Raw genomic sequence first — 15,420 nt, 5'->3', positions numbered from 1 at the left:
TGTCACTGCAGGTCCTTCTCCATTTACCTCTGTGCGTGCTGTGGCGTCTTCTGCCATTAACAGCTGAAAGCAAACAGCTGCTGTGACAGCTGATTATGGCCAGAAGACATTATGCTCTCAGCCCACTCAGACTAATGCAACAGCAGTTTTCTCTTCCGTCTTTTGGTGTTGATTTACCCTCAACAGCATCCACTTTATGGAGGTCCTTATCTTTATTCTATTTTCTAAAATTCTCTCATCTGTTTATAATTTCCAACTATGGTTGTGTCTGAAATGACTTCTTTGTTTCCCAAGTCAGTATTCCCTACATAAAAAACACAGGATTGTTTGCCCTGGTGCTGAAACAGTCAATTAATGAGTTACTACATCAACAGAAAAATGAACTGGCACAGATGTTAAGCCAAAATAAAAAACATAAATCCCTCCCCTATGCTTAGAAAATATGTGATGTGCCTCCCCTATTTTACAGCACCCCCTCCCCTCTTATAAGTAACAAACAGTCCCTAAGACATTTAGGCCGTGTGTGTGTTTTCATGTGTATGTCTTGGTGTTAAACATTTCATATCAGTTTTTGTCTGTGGTGAGTGACCTCACTTTTTGTTACTTCTTTTCATGACAGAATGATCTGTTGATTATTTTTTCCAAAATGTTGAAAAATCTCCACTGAATGTTCCCAAAGCCCAAGAGGATGTATTGTAATTGGCTGTGTGTAACAGGCCTAAACCTAAAGATAATTAATTTACAATGATACAAAGCAGAAAATTATCACTTTTATAAAGTGGCAAAACCTCACTTTTGAGAAGCTAGAGAAAAAAAACGACACTGAACTGCCAATTCTGTTACTGTTACTCTGTTCCCTTACTACAATTACTGGACAACCACTTGAGCTGCAGCCACCTCACTTGATAACATTAAGAGAGAAACATACAACTTTAAATAGTTGTATTTTGTATTTATTTGAAATACCATCTGAGCCCCAAAACCTCCCAGCAGACCAGAGGCATGTTTGCCTTTAAAAAAAAATCACCAATATTATGCTATTTATCATAGTAAGAAACTGTAAAAATAGAAATTATCGTCAGATTTCCACATTTCCAACAGTCCTCATACACATTATGTGCAACAAATTCTTCCATCGGGATACATACAGGATAACTCCAGGATTTTCAAATCTAATTTTAAACTTTCGATCATCAAAGGGTAAGTTTTAAAAAACAGCTGCTGTGCCAGGTTACTGATATTATTCTGGCATTTGCTGCTATACTGTTACAGGTTTATTTGGGAGAACTGTAATTATATGCACATGTTGCTAATGCTGGCTTTGTATGCGCTGTGATGTGTGTATGGAAGCTATTTGTGTGTAGGCTTATTAAGTTTTGTTGGATTTGTGTGGCGGTCATGCACCCATATTCTGCTGAAGTGCACAACAGCTTACGTGGTGATGCAATTTGTAAGGAGGATTTGGATTTTGTTTATGATTTCAGCTTGTTTTTTTTTGTTTTGGGTTTTTTTTTTTTAGGGATAACTCACTCCTGTGCTGGTTGCTTGTTGCATTGGCTCCAATACCTACTGTACATTTGGTGTGAATATTAAAAAATATGGTTATTTATGGTGAAGGGAGGGTCATGCATTTCCCCCCAGTCACTCAGGGAGGCTCAGGGAAAAATATTTGTAGCTTCAGGGAGGGTTATGATAAATTAAAAAAAATTAAGTCACATCCCAGCCACCAACCTCCTCTGATAAGTAACACACACACACACAGTCCCTTAGGTTGTCAGGTCTGGATTTATTTTGTTCTTTTCATACAACCATGACCATAGCGCCAACTTCTGCTTCAAGAAAAACATAAGACATGTTTACTTCACTTCAGTTCGTCCATGAATGGGGGTTACAGCTCGGGGTTCAAGCCTTACATGTTTACATGTCAGGGTGGGAGCCTTTTTATTTACCAGACAGTGGGCGGGACAAAACATTACGTACCGTCCAGACGTGTGACGTCGCACTCACGTCTTGCGTCAACTCAAAATCGAAGTAGATTTCTCCAGGCGTACACTCTTTATTTTCTGCATTGCAATAAACATTTTGTACACACATTATTTACCATGGCCTGTTTGAAACCACGGGAGCTTGCCACCGTAACGGAATATCCTTAAGGAATACCTCGTATGGGATCGAAATCTACGCTTCTTTCAGCTAAGCTAACGTTATTGCATCTATTAGCAAAACTTGCTAGCTAAGAAGCTAGCGCTAGCACTTAGCTCTCCCTATCCTACCGTCGAGCTAGCTATGCATTAGCACTTTAGCCTGGCTCGCTAACCAGTGACAACTGACAAAGGTAAACAACAAACCTTTTGAGTCTGTTTCTTGTTCATCACAACTCGCATAACTTTGCTTAGTCAACTAGCTACAACCTGCTGTCGATAAAAACTGCGTTTTAACGTCCCTGTTTGCACCGCTAACACTGAAGTACGAAACGGAGAAAATGGTTAGCAACACTGTTAACGAAAAAAACAACAATACAAATCTTGAATCCCTTATTAGTGACTAGGCCGACCAAACTAGTGTTGGGGAAAACGAAGCTTTCTGAAGCACTGAATCACTATGAGGCAATTGTGTGTTAAAAATGGTTCACTGTTTCGTAGCATTTGATACAGTCAAAAATGGCGACACCTGCTGGACAAGCCCTTTGTATTGCATCTGAATATCGGTGGATTAAATCCGAGACCATGATGAAACAGTTAGATAGCGATCTTATGCTTTCATTATTGTGACTTTGTTAAGTTAAAACTTGCTCTACATAACGAGTCACTGTAAGCAGAATCTATAGCTGAACACTAAGGCGTACTTTAAGAGGCCTGGTTTGGGGTGGTCACGTGACTTTTGGCGTGGTAAAATGAGGCATCGAAACATCTTGGTGTGATACTTCTGCTATTAAAAGTCTATACTGTGTTGAGCAGTCTGCTTCGGGGGTAACATCACTGGGCCTGGCTAACTCTGGCTAACTGCTAACTAATGCTAGGCTGCCTGATGTAATGTTAGCTTGTTTCAACTTAGTAAACCTAATTCAGGGGTGACCATAACAACAGTCTGCTGACCTGAGCCCATAGTCAGACACTCAGGTTTGTTGTATAATCAAAATAATATCTGACAATGTTACAGGTGCTACCGTTTAGTGTTGGGAATCAGTAGCTTTGGCAGCATGTTAGCATACCCTTACTGGTTTGTGACTATGTTTGTGTTCTACTTTTTGAGTTATAACTAGCTGTTGTAAATACATGGCATTAATAGCAGCCCTTAGTCTTTGGATAGCAGCCTATTTTAGTGTGTTGTGGTGAGCATTACTCTCAGCTTTAATGACCTGGACTGTTATCTTTAGGATAAGGTGTTTGGCACACCTTTTGTGAATGACTTGTGCCTTAATCATTATGGTATGAGGAGAGTGTGTATGAAGTGATAAAGTTATAAATAAAAGCTTACCTCAAATAATATTCTTACAGTCACAGTTCAAACTGAGATGTTTCTTGGTATTTCTCATACTTACAGAGTTCATTTTGTATGGAAAAGTTTAAAAGTTCAATTTGATGTCATATATCATTTCACCATTTTTTTTTGCCTATTATAAAAGTTTGAAGTTGTATGTCTGTCCTATATTGGCTGTGTGTGACATAATCTCTTATTTATATACTATCTTACGTATTTTCACTGTGTAATCAGTTTGTCACTCACTGAAGCTGATGATTCATCTCCATCATTTATGAAAATTCTGACCCTATTTGCAAATTTGGGGCAGAGAAATGTATGTCCCCATGCAAGTCTGTCTAAAACACCGGAAGAGATTTTCCAGTACTAATTCTGTGGTATGAATAGATCGACTTAATCTTGGTTATGATTTTAAAATTGAAGTAGACATTGGTTGAATTGTCATCTAAGTTTTCTCTCTTTGTCTGTTTGTTGATTTAATAGAGTGCAGATGATGTGATCCTGACCATGCCAGAGTGAAAAACCAAGCTTTTCCTGTTTGTGTCATTGCAAACTACAGTTGACACACACTTTCAGCCTCACATAAAAATACATCTTCCCAACAGTCCACACGACATCGGTGTCTGCAGTTGTGTCTGCACCTGAACCATGTGAGGGCCCCTCGGTCCAGTCTGAGGGGATCCCAGGACTGTTGCAAATACAACCCCGCTGTGCGGGGTGTGACTGATACTGTCTGTGTCTGCGAGAGCAGTCTTTTCAGTACCCCTCTCCCCATCCACACATTCCTGTTCTCCTTACTGAGGAGACACGCCATGATGTTCCGAGATCAGGTAGGTATCCTCACAGATTGGTTCAAGGGCTGGAATGAGTGTGAACAGACGGTGGCACTGTTGTCCCTCCTGAAGAGGGTGTCCCGCACCCAGGCTCGCTTCTTACACATCTGCCTTGAACACTGGCTGGCAGACTGCACAGAGATCCACATCCTAGAAGCTGAGGCCAACAATGCAGGTAGCTGAGAGATTTTTGTTGTATGAGAGTGTTTTGTTATATCTTAACAATGATATATGATTATGGGGCACTATTTGTTCTATCTTCTCCTAAAATAGAAGAAGACCTTAATTCATACAGTAATAAAAGATTAATGGCTGGTGAAATTCTCTGTTTGCCCTTTATCATTAGCAATTGTCAGCCAGTGGCATCAGGAGCCAAAGGAGAAGGTTGTGTCCTTGCTGCTGTCCCACCTGCCTCTGCTGCAGCCACGCAACAGCGAGGCCAAATGTGAGTACATGAAGCTGCTGCAGAAGGTGTTGAGTCACACTATTGAGAGTAGCCTGTTTGTAGAAGAAAGCAGGCAGCTGCTGTCCTACGCGCTCATCCACCCTGCCACCACACTGGATGACCGCACCTCTCTGGCCATGTGGCTCAACCACCTGGAGGAGCACCTATCCAGTGGCTACGCACCCCGGGCCCCTTCTAGCCCCTACCACCCACGTCAGGGCTCAGATGAATGGCCCAGCTCTGCTGAGGCTCTGGACCCTGGCCTCGTCTGGCACGACAAGTCCCCCTCATCTAGCACGTCTCCAGCAGGCCAGAACGGACACATGCCTTTCCCAGGCGGGATGTCGTCTCCCATCAACAGCAATAACACAGGTATTGTTTCTCATTCTCCTCGTTTTATGAAATGGGTGAAAACATGAGGAAATAGGTTTTAAGGGGGATATGAGACCACTATGAGACCACTATAGACATCTACCATATTGTGAAAACAGTGTGCATTTCTCATAGGTCTTAGTGTTAACATGTATTAATTTTCTTCTGAAGGAGTTTCCAAAAATTACTGTTGTTCCTAAAATTGATTGTTTCCCTTGCCAGGTCTGGGTGGGCAGATGCAGCCTAGCCCTCTGAAGAAGTCCATGTCCGTTATTCCCTCCAGTCCTCAGGCTTGTGGCTCTGAGTGGGTTAGCCAGGATGACGCAGGGGGTCGACAGAACTTCATTCTCACAGACCACGCACCCCTTTCACCCCAGAGCAGCGTCGCCTCCTCGGGCAGCGAGCAGACAGAAGAACAGGGCTCCGCTCGCAACACCTTCCAGGAGGATGGCAGTGGCATGAAAGGTCAGAGTTCATAACTGAACTGAGCCGAGGGCGCTCACAGCATTTTGCTCTGGTAACAGCCGCACACAGCCAACAGCTGTGGTGATATAAGCCGAAATGTAACATCCTTTTTTTTTTTGTCCCTTGGTGTGTATTTGTTCTAGATGTTCCCGCATGGTTGAAGAGTCTCCGCCTTCATAAATATGCATCACTTTTTTCCCAGATGACCTATGAGGAGATGATGATTCTCACAGAGCACCACCTGGAGTCGCAGGTTTTTAAGCCTCCCTTTTACATACTCTGGGGCTGGGCTTTGATTACTCCACCCTCCTTATCAATTTGTGAACATTACTGTCCTCGAACCTGATGATACATCAACTCTCAATGAGGCATGAAATTAAGTGATGCACCCTACAGTTATATTGAGCCAGTCAAACATACAAATGGTGTGATTTTGCCTCTGCCCCTTGGCTTTAATGAAACAAATGGTGATTAGGTTTGTTATTTAGTAACTGTATAAATTGCACAGTGTTGCCACAAGAAATGACTCGCCTGCTTCTCACAGTGTCTTGTTACATTCTCTCTCCCCTTTTTAGAATGTCACTAAAGGAGCACGACATAAGATCGCCTTAAGTATCCAGAAACTGCGAGAGAGGCAGAGTGTGCTCAAGTCTTTAGAAAAGGTAATTCAGATGAGATGGTGTTGGTCTTCCCGTGCTAAAAAAAATTATAACAGTGTTCTTCCTTGATGAATTTTCACTTGTGTTAATCAAAAATGCACTTGAGTATGCACTCGATGGTCATGTGACATGGAGAAATTTACATTCTGCACAGAGGCAGACACAGAGCAGGACTCAATGAAATCTGTACAAAGCCTATCTCTGAGTTGTTTATACAACATGTGACACTAATATCATCTCATGGCAGGATATTTTGGAAGGGGGAAACCTGCGTAACGCACTCCAAGAGCTGCAACAGATCATCATCACACCCATCAAGGCCTACAGCCCACCCAGTGCGTCACAGACTGCCCTGGACGCGGCCACCACCCCGGACACAGCCACCTCCACTTCAGACGCCACAAAAACAGGAGCAGATAAAGAGCCGGCCTCAGAGGGCTTCCAGTCCCACAACCCACCTCCCTGTGATGGAGACTCCTCAGCCACACCCATCTCAGACGGCGACATTGCGGGACAGTTCACTCGTGTTATGGGTAAAGGTAAGAGTAAGATGTTTTTTCCCAGATTGAAAGTGATAATACGTGCACACAGTTCCCTCAGATCCCTCTAAATGTGCTTAATGGATATAAAATAAGCCCAGGCTTCTTTTTGTTTCAGTGTGCACCCAGCTGCTAGTGTCAAGGCCAGATGAGGAGAATATCAGCTGTTACCTTCAGCTCATTGAGAAGTGTCTGACACACGAGGTGAGGACATGAGGTCATTTGGGCATTGTTGTAAATGCACCCACTGGTAGTCTAACAGCACTATAAATAGTGCCTTAGAAATATTAAATTATTAAAAATAGTGTTAATAGTGTTTTTTCTCCTGAAAGGAAGAAAAAAAAACTTTTCCTTTGAAAATAACAAATTCCAGAAGCATCTGCTGAAGCTCTGTTAGTGCTCTTTGAAATTCTGATGCCTTTTTTTCTTTTGCTGTCTTTTTCTCTGTGGCAGGCTTTCACAGAAACTCACAAGAAAAGGCTGGTCTCCTGGAAGCAGCAGGTCCTCAAACTGCTCCGCCTGTTCCCTCGGAAAGCTATGCTGGACATGCCTGTGTACCGACAGAAAGGGTGAGACTCCGCTGGCCTTCTTTACCTTTGATCTCCCTCTTCAGCGGGGGAGATGTCAGACAGGCTGAATGTTACATTCTCCCTGCACTCACCCCTACTGTCTAACTTTTACTTTGATTCTCTTTCACTCTCTTCTTCCCCGTTCAAAAAGCACCATTTCATATGAAGGAGCCTTAACAGTTCTCTTAGCTCTCATTGATTTCTGATGTTTGTTCTTTTTTGTTTGTTTTTTTAACCCAGCTGGACCTATGGGTCCAACTCCCTCCCCACAGCAGGCTCTGTGAGTGGAGTTGTAGGGCGGCGGGGACAAAGGCAGTTCCAGATGACTCCTCGTGGACTCCCAGCCGGGCGCATCGGTCTTCTGAGTCCTGGCGGGATTGGGGGAGCATCTCCACGCCACACACTCACTAATCCTGCGCTGGCAGGCCAGGGTAGACAAGTCAGTATTCCTGTCAATGGATGAGCATTTCAACAACAGTATGTGACACATGAAACTGTGAACAAAACGGATCATACTATTATTATTAAGTTGAAGGAAAACCTTTACTACACAGCTTTAAGTAGTAACATGACTTTGAATTTTGTGACCAAGTAGTATTTTCTGCAAGTTGTGTTGCCCTGAGTTTTTCTCCAATATGTCCCTTAAGGGTATCTGCAATAACTATGATATTTAAAAATGAAATATTGATATTGTGTTAATAATACACACGAAAATAAGTAATCCAATGCCTCTTAAATCATTTTCGTTTCTTTCCGTTCTCGCTTTGTCTACCTTCCCCAAAGCAATGTGGTTGCCTTTTCTCTATTAAGTGTAATTGCTCTTTTTGAATGATTTTGTACACTTAAAGTTACAGACACTCTCTCCACCACCTCCCTACACTTGTATTTTGAGTGTTATTCATTTGCCAGAAAAAGAGACAAAGCAAACAGATAGCATTATTATTATTTAAAAATTTCTATACACATTGAGATAATATCATCATTGTGAAATCTTTTGTCCACGATAATCGTGTAGTGAAAATCTGATATCATGCCAGCCCTATTGAACATTCACTATGTCTTAAGGTGTTGACCTGCATGGTGTCATGCCCAAGGAGTCATAATAGGCCTTAGTAAACATTTGTTCTGACAGGAAAACAAGTGAAATAACAGGAGATTTTGGCAGTTTAATCAGTATACACGACGACAGCACACGAGGTTAGGGATCACATTTTGGTATGAATTGATTCATTATCATACCTTGAAGAGATCCTGTTTAATGACTTAGCTGAAAGATAAGCAAACCCCCGTCAGCCTCCGAGGATGAGTGGCATCTCCCTAATGAGAACTTGTGTTTTCCTCTATAGAACCTGTGGTTTGCCAACCCTGGGGGCAGTAACAGCATGCCAAGTCAGAGTCGCAGCTCTGTGCAGCGGACCCACTCACTCCCTGTCCACACTTCCCCACAAACCATGCTCATGTTCCAGCAGCAAGGTATTGTATGAGTTAAAGCCTCTTGTTCTCTTTTATAAGTCTATTCCTGTCTTTGTTTACATTTCGATATACTGTATTCTTTGGCAAAACTACATCTGTAAGTCTTGCTGTTCTTAATCTCCTGTTCACATTTTCTCACACTGTTGTGTGCTTCACGTTGTGTATCTAGGACTCCATTCATTTTTAATGTAGAATTATTTTTTTAAGCTAAACTGGAAATGGTTAATGGGACAGAAATTATTTAGAAGTGGCACACTTGACAGATTGTGACTTTTGTGAGCAACTCAAGCTACACAACTTTGATAAAAAAGGTAAAAAAGGCCATTTGGTCAGATGCCAAGCCAGAGAAGTGCTCTCCTGCTGTGCCAAGGGCAAAATAACAAGACAGCAGAGCGGCATGTAGCAATAAACAATCTGTCACCTTGTACAATACACATAACTTTATGGTTGCCTTGTCTTGTGTGCCAGATGCCAGACATGAGCATTGCAAATTCATCTGTAATGGTCCTGTTATTTTTCAACAGAGCCTGCATAGAACATTTCCATCGCAAAGCATTCTGTATGAAAGCCAAAAATTCATAACTTAAACAGATGTATAAACCCAGCAATGCTACAGTTTCCATGTCTGCAGCCAGGGGCTCTCGCTACTTTATACTGTTGTTTTAGTTTTAAATGGGGAAGGCTCTGTTCTAACCACAGGACTGTGTCTGATAGGATGATGTTTTGTTTATAGCACCTTTGTCTGTACACCATGCTTCAGTAACTAGAACTGACGTGCCTAGCACCCACATGACATGCGATGTTCACCTCACATCTAGGTGTTTGTTGTTTTTTAACACTATTTTTTGGCATTTTTGCTTTCACTGGATAAAGCAGTACAGACAGGAAAAACAGGAAACAAGGGGAGAGAGGAGGGTATGTCAACACCCGCCCTTGGCCAGAACTGAGACAGAGATGTGCGCCCCAACCATTTGGCCGTCAGGAAGCACCTTGCTGTTTTGTTTCAATTTAAATAATCCCCAGAAAAACGAAATACTTTGCTGCCTCCCTGGCTTTTAATTTACTCCCTGTAGTGCACATACTCACATCAGTTGTTAAAATTGATTAAGAGGTATTTCATAGTATTGCATTTTTAAAGTTCAATACAAATTATCTTATAAAACCTCACTATAGAAAAAAAGGATTACGGAACTATTTCACAATTTCCAAGTTTACTGTAACAGATACAGCACATACACATAGACAAAAAAATAGGCAAGATTCTAGGAGTTGACTTGATGCTTGGATGATACTCCAGTAACTTCCCTCTTCTCTGTTCTATTAAAAGATGTGTACTTTGTAATAATAATAAAGAGACAAGTATTTCAACAGAGTTTAGTGATGTGTTCCTCTGGCTTCTCCAAATTGATCCTTTCAAAACATGTCTAGGCGTCACTCATCACCGCACAGTCTTGCAGCTGAGTTAAAGATCAGTCAAGGGTCAAACTTGACACCCAAATGGCCATCGCTGGCCTGTGTTCTGAGGTCTCACTTTCAAGCTCACTCACACTCCGTCCCTCCTCAGACATGTATTATGTATCCCGTCTGCATCCACTCGAGACAAATGGCAGTTTACTCCTGACATCAGAATACAGCTCAAGTGTGTCTTGAGTGACCGCTTTTGATTACATTTTGGTTTTGTAAGCAAGTGAAATGTTAGCTGCGACTTAAGCCATGTAACTTGGGTACCTCACCTTTATTTGTATCAGACAGCATCATGACTGCAAATTACTTTTTGATCAAACTGATCATCATACTGTTCATCAGTTCATGGCATGTTTCAGCAGTAGTTATGCACTCTTTCTACCCCGAGTTCTTTCCAACGTGCTGTAACATTTACTTGGCACTTAGTTTATTTTAAGGAAATGTGTGAACAGTGCATTAGCACCATAGCACTTTGTCAATGTGAGGAAAATAGAGTGAGTAATGAAACCACTGTGCTGGTATGCTGTACATAGTTTGGTTCTGTGCAGATGATACTAAAGTCATTGTCATTTAATAGAAATAAATATGTTTTATTAAAAATACTTTTGAGAATTACAGTTACCCCCTTGAGTCCTACACACTTAAAGGAGTATTAATTGAATTAAAATTATACATTTTTGTAGTTATGTTAAGGTTATCTGCAACCTCACCACTAGATGCCATTAAATCCTATACACTTGATCTTTAATCATGACAAGGCACAATAGTGTCCTTATAATTGCACCTGTTCTTTTCCTTGGACATTCTTTATTTTGAATGAAAAAAACAACACAGTTGCTTTTTAAATTTAGAGTGTGAAAAAAAATGATTTTATTGAAATTTGACAATAATATGAACCTCACTCTTCCTTTAATCTGAGACTCTTTCCACTCATTCCCACAGAATGCCAAGTTCCAGGTGCTGACCTGGAGATCAACCCCACGCTGGAGTCACTGTGCCTCAGTATGACAGAGCATGCCTTAGGGGGTAAGTGTCCTCAGCAGCTCAGTACTAAATAGGCCACTGGCTGGCAAACCTCACACTAAACTACCAACTAGACAAAAACACCTTCTTACAATTAGGTCATGACAGAAAGGATTTAGTGAACAGTTTGTGTCCATCAGGGATAACAATATTTTTCACACACAACTTCTCCCACGCAATAGAGACAAAAAAAAGTCTGATGACTTTTATCATTCATATTTAATTAGTTATGTTGTGTATTAATTTTTCATAGCATCTGAATTATACAATATCATTAGTCAAGTCACAGTCTGGGTCCTATTGTGGAGAGAGAATGACACATAATCACCTCTGTGCATCATATGGTGTACTTGAATGACAAAATTTGCATGATCGTGTCAAAGAAGATTAAGGGACGGTAGCTCTGTATTATTTTACTCTGTGAATGACGTAGAAAGGTATCCCTGCTGCATGAACACTTCATTGTGAGTTTGATAGGATTGTATCTGTGTGAACAATCTGAAATTCATGTTGACTACGTTTACATGCACAAAATATTCCGTTTTTTGCCCTTATTCCTAAAAGACAATATTCCTACCAGGCTGTTTACATGGTGACAAAGTGACTATTGGACTAATATTCCCATATACATGCAGCCATGCATAGTCAGATTAATGTGCCCATGCATATTGTTTATCATGCCAAAATATGGAAAAGTAGGACAGCTGGAGCTGCTTGTGCCACTTTGCCTCTTTGTGTCAAAACAGAAGTCTTCCCTCTTTTACTTATTCAACAGCCCTTTTTGAAAAGGTCAGTGATGCGACATTAGCAAATATCTGAAAACATATTCATGTCCAAGTCTTTCCTAATGTTTAAAAGCAGGTGTGTTTCTCTTCCCAACCAGAAATGTGGGCTTTTAATTTGAACATACATCTCTACCCCAGCTTTGCAAACTGCTGGTTAGTTTGTTGTGTAGAGGGCATCTATGACAACATACAGAGCAGACAGTAAACAGCAAATGGCAGTAAAATCTTAAATTGAGACACATGTTCCCAATGCGCTGTATACATGTCCAAAGAAAGATCCTAAAACCTGAATAATCTCAGCATATCCCATGTCTTCATCAGAAAATACTGCATTCAGACAATCCAACTGAAATATGTTCACATGAATGGCATCAAATTTAGAATATTGCAATATGTTGATTTATAGTGGAATATTAATGTGCCAGTAAACGTAGTTACTTTGGCTTACTTTCTGGATGTCAAAGATCAAATAGCAGGGACATATACACTGGAATTTATTCACGACTGTTGAAACAAATGAGATGTTATACATTCAGTTTTATACTATTTACAAAGCAGTTCCCCAATGTATAAAAGGAGCTGCTTTTATCTAGAAACAGATCTAATAAATACAAGAAATGCAAACATCAGTGGTTGACATATCATAAAAATGCATGCGATGAATGTAAAAAAAATTCATGGACACATAAAAAGGCATCAATGACTTAATCTGCTCCAGGGAGAAAATGGAGAAAAGGGAGTAGAGCTGTCTGAAAGTTAACTACCCTTATCAGATTAAATGTAAATGGTATGGTATTTTTTATGATTGTAAATGTCTTCAAACATTTATATTTCCAATCTCCTCCTCAGATGGAACAGACCGGACATCGACAATATGAAAAAGAAGAAAGGAAAACTACACGTCAGTTGAGGCCTGCTCAGTTCCTCATCACCCAGCACAAAGATATACGTATGCTTAAGAAAACCAGGCAAAGCAGTCACTACAAAATGACAAAAAAACTGTGTATATGTTCTCTAATATTTTTGTACTTTATTATATACAACTAAGTTTATTAAAAATGGAATACAGATGATTATTATATTGCGGGACAGAGGAAAAAAAAAAGCTAACTGCTCCATGTCACCTGCAGGACTGTGACATGATGTGCAGTGGCTCAGTTTGCCGTGGTCTGAGAGAAAAACGGTGGATTGGTGCTGTCTTAAAGGGGTTCTGCCCTATGAGTTACTCTTCTTTTTCTCCTGCCTTGGAGCAAGGCTTCTTACCAGAACACACTGACAGCCACAGCCCCTGCACCAGTTAATGTGTAGATTCAGAAAATGTCCAGCCAGGATAAGGCACTTTCATTAAATGATCTTTGATATTAGCTACTAAAGTGTAATTGGCCCTAGGATACACTCACTGAGGTTCCACTTATTGACAGGTATTGATACACGGATACCAATACACTTCCTAGCCGGACTAATTGTTATATAACCAGTGCTAGTGACGACTGGTGTTGGTTGAAATTTAAACAGCTTTCCTTGGTTCTTTTTTTTCCTCTCCAGAGGACATGATTTTGAGGCAAAGGCAAGAAAGGGAGGACCAAAAGGATTGAGGAAGAGCTTGAAACTTAACCACAGGCATACCCTTTGGTTGTTTTCCCCGAACACACAGTCAAAGCAGAAGCGACTGTCCTCCTCTAAACGTACAAAGCCAAAGAGAAGAGTTGTGCGATTGTTAATCTGAGAAGGATATTTGTAGTGAAATGCAAGAGAATGGTATGATTTTTTTTTTTTAAAAAGAACAGCAGTCCGAATAATTTATGCCAGCTGCAATTTGTCTCTGTTATTTTATGCCCTACTACATAAATGATGATGAATCTCATTTTGTGCCGAGGAATCCCCACAGGGGTGAATAAGGGCTGGTGAGAGCTGATTTGATATTGAATTGATAAAAGCGAGGAGGGTAGAGTGTTTTCAATTTACACTCTAATGCTGGCTGAGAAAACTAAATGAAACCCATCTCAACCCCCTGGCCTTCTTATGATTGGCTCTGGAAAATGAAGCTTGTTCATGTAATAAATGCTCCAGAGCGCAGCGCCTCACCCTCGCAGTGCCCTCTTCCTCAAACGGCCAATGTGATGATTTGATGAATCATACTTTTTCAAGGTGCTTGACGATGTCCATACTTTCTGTTTGTGTCTCAATGTGTTTTCAGTCTCAGAACCCTAACATTATCATGTGGTATCAGTGTTGAATCAAAAAAACTTGTCTTATACGGCCTCTGTCTTTGAATGTGGCAGAGCGGAGGTGCATGTATGTGTAATATGGTCTTAACTTTTGGATCACTTTTGGTTGCATCATAAGGCAGGGATAAGAATTCACATTTTATTTCAGCAGAGCCATAGGAGGTCTGTCTAGTAAAGATGGTTATTTACAGATATCTTTTTCCAATTGTATTTTTTACTCTCCCTTGATATTGATAACTTATGCTTATTTTCTATAATCGCATGTTTTGCCACACTAATACAGCACTGTTGTAGATAGAGGACATGGTGGTTGATGGTGCCCAGAGTCATCAACAGCTAGAGAGCAGAAATCTTGCAACTAATGTTGTATGTTTATACCGCCTAAATGTCACTGTTTACATCTCTCTGGGATAATGCCCAATTCATGTTATGCGATGTCATGAATACTCCATTGTCTCACTATGTAACACATTAAAGAACTGACGCCTTCTCGCACATGAGCTGGCTGGGTAGAGCCTGAAAACAAAGCCTTCTACCCCTCTAATTCATGGAGTCTCACAAGGTTTTTTTTTTTTTCTTTTCTTTTCAAAGTGATAACTGTATGAGGCATGTAACGCCTGCTTTTCTGGTCATGCAGTGGTGATAGAGAGAAAAGCTTTCCTAGCCTTGTGATTGAAAGGTTAGCTGTCATGTCCTGAAAACTGTTCATGTGGTGCCTGAAATGCACAGCTCCAGCATCTTCAATATGTTGATTTAATGGTCTTGAGTAGTATTCTAGTCATGGATTTCTTCAGAGCAGGCTCTTGGATAGATCTGACTTACTAAAAAGCATCACACTCATGCCCGCAGAGGACTTTCAATGAGTTAACAATGCTGACAACTTTAAGAATCGGCTATCTTATTTTTAACTCTTCAATATACTGTATATCAATTGTGTTATGTTACAAATGGCTCAGATGATCCTTTTCATAGCCTCTGTAGCTTTGGACAGCCTACACGTATTGCTGCAAATAGACACAGAGGTACAGTGCAGCAGATTTCTGCGAGTGTCTGTGCGTGATAAAGACGCAGCAGGGGGTGACAAT

General features: G+C 40.8%; 1 protein-coding gene across 1 annotated transcript; it reads left to right on the top strand.

Annotated features, from left to right (window-relative positions):
• The first annotated feature begins 1,989 nt into the window (after positions 1–1,989).
• On the top strand, positions 1,990–14,877 carry LOC126402115 (protein Smaug homolog 2). Its single transcript, XM_050063821.1, has 13 exons — positions 1,990–2,335; positions 3,964–4,488; positions 4,660–5,130; positions 5,353–5,595; positions 5,739–5,848; positions 6,171–6,257; positions 6,502–6,793; positions 6,912–6,997; positions 7,247–7,362; positions 7,603–7,801; positions 8,709–8,835; positions 11,242–11,325; positions 12,957–14,877. Exons 2-13 carry the CDS (start codon positions 4,293–4,295, stop codon positions 12,983–12,985), a joined length of 2,040 nt encoding a protein of 679 aa, XP_049919778.1. The 5' UTR covers positions 1,990–2,335; positions 3,964–4,292; the 3' UTR covers positions 12,986–14,877.
• The last annotated feature ends 543 nt before the right edge of the window (positions 14,878–15,420 follow it).

This window comes from Epinephelus moara, chromosome 2 (genome assembly GCF_006386435.1).
Source record: "Epinephelus moara isolate mb chromosome 2, YSFRI_EMoa_1.0, whole genome shotgun sequence".
Lineage (NCBI taxonomy): Eukaryota > Metazoa > Chordata > Actinopteri > Perciformes > Serranidae > Epinephelus > Epinephelus moara.
The sequence above is the reverse complement of the archived record's forward strand: the minus strand, read 5'-3'. Positions and strand labels throughout refer to the sequence as shown.